A 6,482-nucleotide genomic window follows, 5' to 3' on the forward strand; every position below is an offset into this window, starting at 1 on the left:
AGTGCTTTCTTGATTCTTGATTCCCAATTTGCAATTTCTAGGGTTAACTATGGTTCAATTTGATTGATCAGTGGTTGCAATTAGTGGGTGGGTTTCTGATTTCTTTGAAGATAGTGCTTTCTTGATTCTTGACTCCCAATTTGCAATTTTTAGGGGGTTCAATTTGATTGATCAGTGCTTGCAATTAGTGGGTGGGTTTTTGGTTTCTTTGAAGCTTTTTGAAATACCCACATCAACAGAGATTTATGGGTTTTTGGTTTCTTTGAAGATAGTGCTTTCTTGATTCTTGGCTCCCAATTTGCAATTTCTAGGGTTTAACCATGGTTCAATTTGATTGATCAGTGGTTGCAATTAGTGGGTGGATTTCTTTGAAGCTTTTTGAAATACCCACATCAAAAGAGATTTGGGGGTTTTGGGTTTCTTTGAAGATGGTGCTTTCTTGATTCTTGACTCCCAATTTGCAATTTCTAGGGTTTAACTATGGTTCACTTTGATTGATCAGTGTTTACAATTAGTGGGTGGGTTTTTGATTTCTTTTTGAAATACCCATATCAAAAGAGATTTGTGGGTTCTTGATTTCTTTGAAGATAGTGCTTTCTTGATTCTTGACTCCCAGTTTGCAATTTCTAGGGTTTAACTATGGTCCAATTTGATTGATTAGTGGTTGCAATTAGTGGGTGGGTTTTTGATTTCTTTGAAGCTATTTGAAATACCCACATCAAAAAAGATTTGTGGGTTTTTGGTTTCTTTGAATATGGTGCTTTCTTGATTCTTGATTCCCAATTTGCAATTTCTAGGGTTTATCTATGGTTCAATTTGATTGATCAGTGGTTGCAATTAGTGGGTGGGGTTTTGATTTCTTTTGAAGCTAATGCTTTCTTGATTCTTGCCCTCAATTTGCAATTTCTAGGGTTCACTTTGATTGATTGGTGCTTGCAATTATTCTTCTGTTTGATTGGTAAGTTTTCCATTCTATGTTCATCTGTGTTTATTTTAAATGATTGGTTATTATTGATTGCAAACAATCTTCAGATTGCACAATTTGGAGTTGATTGATGGGTGTAGATCAAACCAAATCCCCAATTTGTACAGATTCTTGGGTTGTTTAATTGAGTTCATAAAGAGTGACCAAATTCAACAATTCGGGGTTTATTTGGATACGTATAATTTGTGTTATCGATGTCGGGAGTTCAAGATTCGTTAGAGATAAAGTTTCGGTTGATTGATGGATCGGATATTGGCCCGAAAAGCTTTCCGGCTGCTGCAAGTGTTGCAACATTGAAAGAAAGCATTCTGTCTCAATGGCCTAAAGGTTGGTAGAGTTTGTTTTTATCGTTAAATCTTGATGTTTAAATACATACGGTCGTGTGTAATGTATATATCTGTTTCAAGATTCATGTGGATATTGAGATGATATCGAGTGGTAAAGATTTCAGTTCTATGTTTGGTTGTTAGCATCGCTAGAATGCATTGAACGTATGACTTCAAGAAATCTTTGCATCTCCCCCGGCAAGAACGGTGGCTTAGATTATTTGCAAACGGAAATCTTGGTGATAGGGTACATGGGTTGTACGATAGATGGAGGGTCGTGTGTTTTTGCTTATACGCACCGACTAATCTCCAGGAGACCACGAATGACTTGGTGTCATCGCAGGCGAACCTCCATGGTCAACAAGGGCTTTCGCAGCGCTTGAATTCGAACACGGGGAAGATGGGATTTCCACTACATCCCCTTGAGCCCTCTACCCTTTGGGGTCGGTATCAAGTCTACATACATCCCACCCCTTGCAGACCCTACTTTCGACTAAGGGGTTGTTTGTTTACCTCTTAATAGTTCCATTAAGAGGCAATCTCTAAATCGTTAAGAGGTGAATCATGTTTGGTAAAACAAAGTCTGCCTCTTAATGGTTCTAAAACCTTCTGAATGATTTTGTATTCTTGGCATCCCTTAACCATTAAGAGCCCTAATTTCATTGTAAACAATTACCAAACAATTTTATTTCATTTTGCACTATATCATGAGAGCCTCTTATTCATTCTGCACCAAACCATTCGGCAACGGCCAAACAACCCCTAAGATATACTGAGTTCATTTTATCGGGTGCCCATTTTAAATATGTGATTTGGGACGGGTTATTTAGGCATGTTAGCTCATCCATCGAACATTTTCGTGACTGCAGAGTTCTTATTTCTAGTTATGAGAATTCGATTGTTTGCCCAAACGGAAAAAAATGTAATCTTTGTGTGTTTTGACAGAAAAGGAGAACGCTCCAAAGACGGTAAAAGATGTAAAGATAATTAGTGCCGGAAAGATATTGGAGAACAATAGAACGGTAGGTGAATGCCGGAGTCCGTTGTGTGACGTTCCCGGTGGAGTTACAACTATGCACGTTGTCGTTAGCCAACCACCGCAAGAAAAAGGTACGGTTAATCTTCTTTGTAAGCGTTTTACTAAAAAGTTCTAAATGGTGCATTCGTTTAGGTCGTTTAACGTTCAACGTCTTCGTGCATCGTATATCGTTTTCGAAGAAACAAAAATGTGATCGTGGGTCACGGTTTTTTGAGATGTGGGACCCACAAAACTAATTTCCATAGTAAATTGTGAAAAACATGAAAACGACATTCAAGATGTAGGCCAAAATGTATAAAAACCCAACGTTTTACCAAAAATAGGAACTTAAACGAACTTTATTGATCGTTAATAGATTTTTTGATAGGTTTGGACCCTTGAAAAGTCGAAGTGTATCTCGTTTATCGTAATGTGACGAAAATCTCTCTTCTTTTTGGTAATTTTCAACAGAAAAGAAAGTGTCGAATGATCCGAAGCAAAACAAGTGCGTGTGTGTGATATTATGATGAGACGCAACTCCGAGCGCAACTTTCGTGTCTTCAAATTGTAGGTTCGTCGGTCGGTCCTTCATTCAAATAACTTTTCGCAATCGGGGTCTTTAACGGAAACAGTCTCTCTACCCATTGGTGTAGAAAAAAAGGTCCCACTTCAATGGTGGACCTTCGTAGAGGAATACGGTGGCACGAGCCACTGTTTCATACGGACCACGTGGGATTTACTGGGTTTGTTTGGTTTACAGTATTTATGTTTTTTTTTTTGGGGCAGATAAAAGGATGATGCTGCTGTCAACTGAATGGTTTGGGATTGAAGTTTACAAAGAAAACAGAAAAAGAAAGAAGAAAAAATTGTGAGATATATAAATACAATTTGTATCTATAAAAATTTGTTTTTCGGGTTCGTGTTTTGCGTATATTGTGAATTCTTATGTGAAAACGCTTTCGGTCATCACGTTTGATGCTTCTTCGGTTGAAAAACCGTGATTAGATTTGAATGAAAACGAATTAGGGATTGTTTGTTTTACCTCTTAATAGTTCCATTAAGAGACAATCTCTAAATCGTCAAGAGTTGAATCATGTTTGGCAAAAAAAAGTTTGCCTCCTAATGGTTCTAAAACCCTCTGAATGATTTTGTATCTTGGGTCTCCCTAAACCATTCAACGCTCTAATTTTATTCTGAACAATTACCAAACAACTGTATTTCATTTTGCATTATATCATAAGAGTATCTTAATCATTCTGAACACTTAATCATTATGTACCAAACCATTCATTAATTGTCAAACAAAATATAGTTTTTTTTTTGTTTTTTTGTAATTTATTGTTATTCTTGTACCTTTGACTAAATTCTTATTTTTAAGTATAAGGGACTAAAACTGTAAAACATTGTAAACCATAAGGACCAAACAACTATAGATTTGTAAATCATAAGGATGGAAATAAAAATGAATTATAAATTATAGGGATGAAAACCATAATTTCCCTGGACGAAAATAACGGTTTTTAATAAACCACATGGATAGAATGTAATATACAGTCCCATCCCCGAATATTAAATATTATATATGTTTATTATTAGATATATTATTGTTGGTCACGGTTCCAACATCTTTCTAAATCGAAACGTGACGCTGGCTGCTACGCTATAAGGGAAATAAGGTTGCGCCTTCACCATGGCAATTGCTTTTGGTGTAGTGGGTAAGCGTTTGATCCTAACAATTGGTATCAGAGCAGGTCATGGTTTCAAATCCCATGGTGTGCATAATATGCAAGKAGTGCATAATTATGAGAAATGCATGCTGCGCGGCCATTGACTTCTAACGAAGCTTTTATTAGTACCGACAGATGCTGGGGGGGGATTGTTGGTCACGGTTCTAGCATCTTCCTAAATCGAAATGTGGCGCTGGTTGCTACGCTATAAGGGAAATAAGGTTGCGCCTTCACCAAGGCAATTGCTTTTGGTGTAATGGGTAAGCGCTTGATCCTAACAATTATTTACAAAGAATTAGATTTAGATGACGTTTGTTTTTGAAGATGTGCTAAAGTCTGAAGTTTGGTTTCACTTCTGATCTATAAAGAGGTGGTGCGGAAGCCTGAAATCAATAAGATTATTTGGTTTTGTAAACTGATAAATGTATGAAGTCTGAAATATGAATCAATAAGACTGTTTGTTTTTATAGACATAAAGAAAACTGTCCAATAACAGAAAAAATAAAAGTTTCCAAGAATTCCATATCATTATAAAGAACATTACAAGTCATCTCAAATAGAAGCCATCCAAAAAAAATAACCTGATAAACGTTTAATGTTATGAGTCAACGATATAATTTATTTCACCGGGTAAAATTATAGTACATTAAAGGGGTACCTTATGCAACAATTTACCCGGTAAGCACTTACCCGGGTAAGAGCCGTTACCTTTACTTACCGAGCAAGACTCTCCATCTTTATCATTGCTCTTGCTGGGTAAAATTTTGACTCTTGTCATCTTCATCCGGTAAGGAAAATTATGCTGTAATCACTTACTAGGTAAGTGTTTAATAAACGGCTCCTAAACCACATAATTTCCAAAATCCATAACAAAAGCTCCAATCAGTAGCACAAAAGTCGAAAATCATAAACCAAAAATCCTTGAAATTAGAAAACAGAAATTTCAGACAAACAAAAGAAGAAGAATTAGAAACAGAAACAATATCAGGGTGTTTTTTTTTATTAACCTGGATATCCAACCTGCTACGCGAGTCGACTAATCCTAGGATGATCACCTGCTTTGCAGATTGCCTGGAGTCACCGTATTTGAACTTCCGTGGCCACAAGGGGATTTTTATTTCTCATTGGATTTGAACCTGAGACCTTCAGGTACTTTTGACCTTTGGAGCCAAGCTCAAACCAATCAGACACCATCCTTGTTTTACTATCATCACATACATAAAGAGAGAGGAGATCGATACCTTAGATGAATCCATACAGAAATAAAAAACAAAAGAAATAGGCCTAAAATCTGGTTGGTTTACTTCAAAGAAACAATAGAAAAAAAAAAAGAGATCGAAACCCAGATCTGGAGAGCTTAAGATGAGAGGAGGGATCTGGTCTCCGATCGGCTTGAGAGGTCGAGAGCTGAGAGACCGAGAGATCAAGAGTGATTAAGAGGTGTTGAGGGGTTTTATCAACCACTTAAAACTTCAGATGACGTTCACAGCTTTTAAGCTCTTATTTAAAAAAACACTCCGAAAACCCAAACGTCTGATCGAATCGGACTTTCAGAGGGTATGAAAAAACAAACAACCCTTAATATCTTTTAGATTTGGAAATTATATTTTGACATTTATATGTTGTCTTATCTTTTTTAGATAAAAAATGTTGAAAAGCGTAAATGTTTGATCAAACAATTGCGTATGATGTCGTGATTTTGTTCACATGTGAAAATTTTGAATATATAATGAGATTTAAACATAAATCATTATCGTACGAGTGTGCGTTTACACATTTGATTTAAAATATCTTATATCAACGGTGAAAAAAAACTTGGCTCTCCGTTGGGATTGCTTATAAAAACAACTTATTAACTTATTACGGTATGACACCGGTAACAAACATTTTTGAGTGTTTGGATAAACAACTTATATCGGTGTCAAACCCAGGGGCGGAACACAAACTTTCAAACCGTAGGGGCCGAACCTAATATATTATATATTTTAAAGGTACCAAAAATACACTGCCCATATGCGTCCCAGTGAGACTGAAGGGAGCTTCAGAGAAGCTTTTTCGATGTCGAGTGTAAAGAGGAAAGCTCGTTCCAGTTCCAAATACAGGTCAGCGTCTAGAAAGAATCTTTTGGAAGAAATGCCAATTCAGAAATCTGGCCAACCAAGTTTAGCAGATGTTACTAACACCAAACCTGATTTGATGAGCATAAAGATGATTCCAGAAGCTTTTGATCTATCTGGAGCCTCATCTCAGTCTACAAAGCTAATTGATGAGGGCTGGATACCATCTTTAAGTGGTGCAAAGAAGATGAAAAATTTATTATCCAAAAGGAGCCGGGAAACTACAATGGTGAGTAGTGTAGGAAACAGGAAGCAACTGCGCAAGAAAAACTCGGCAAGTTCCTCCCTCCAAAACGAGACTGCTAGATT

At 36.7% G+C, this 6,482-nt stretch overlaps 2 protein-coding genes across 4 annotated transcripts in view; both read left to right on the forward strand.

Annotated features, from left to right (window-relative positions):
- LOC112513377 (membrane-anchored ubiquitin-fold protein 1-like) overlaps positions 1-3,370 on the forward strand; it is a 4,052-nt gene extending 682 nt beyond the window's left edge. The window contains exons 2-6 of one of the 3 annotated variants that reach the window (XM_025119612.1): positions 911-958; positions 1,033-1,312; positions 2,257-2,421; positions 2,801-2,900; positions 3,116-3,370. In XM_025119612.1, coding sequence (XP_024975380.1) covers positions 1,180-1,312; positions 2,257-2,421; positions 2,801-2,856 — 354 coding nt within the window. In that variant the 5' untranslated portion in view covers positions 911-958; positions 1,033-1,179 and the 3' untranslated portion in view covers positions 2,857-2,900; positions 3,116-3,370. The remainder of the gene's footprint in view (positions 1-910; positions 959-1,032; positions 1,313-2,256; positions 2,422-2,800; positions 2,901-3,115) is intronic. The other 2 variants (XM_025119613.1, XM_025119614.1) reach the window with 2 other exon arrangements.
- A 2,699-nt stretch (positions 3,371-6,069) lies between these two features.
- The window catches only part of LOC112513045 (phosphatidylinositol 3,4,5-trisphosphate 3-phosphatase and protein-tyrosine-phosphatase PTEN1-like), a 3,576-nt gene continuing 3,163 nt past the window's right edge, over positions 6,070-6,482 (forward strand). The window contains exon 1 of the mRNA XM_025119167.1: positions 6,070-6,447. Within this exon, the coding sequence (XP_024974935.1) occupies positions 6,070-6,447 (378 nt within the window). The remainder of the gene's footprint in view (positions 6,448-6,482) is intronic.

Source organism: Cynara cardunculus, assembly GCF_001531365.2.
Source record: "Cynara cardunculus var. scolymus isolate 2C chromosome LG 5, CcrdV1, whole genome shotgun sequence".
Lineage (NCBI taxonomy): Eukaryota > Viridiplantae > Streptophyta > Magnoliopsida > Asterales > Asteraceae > Cynara > Cynara cardunculus.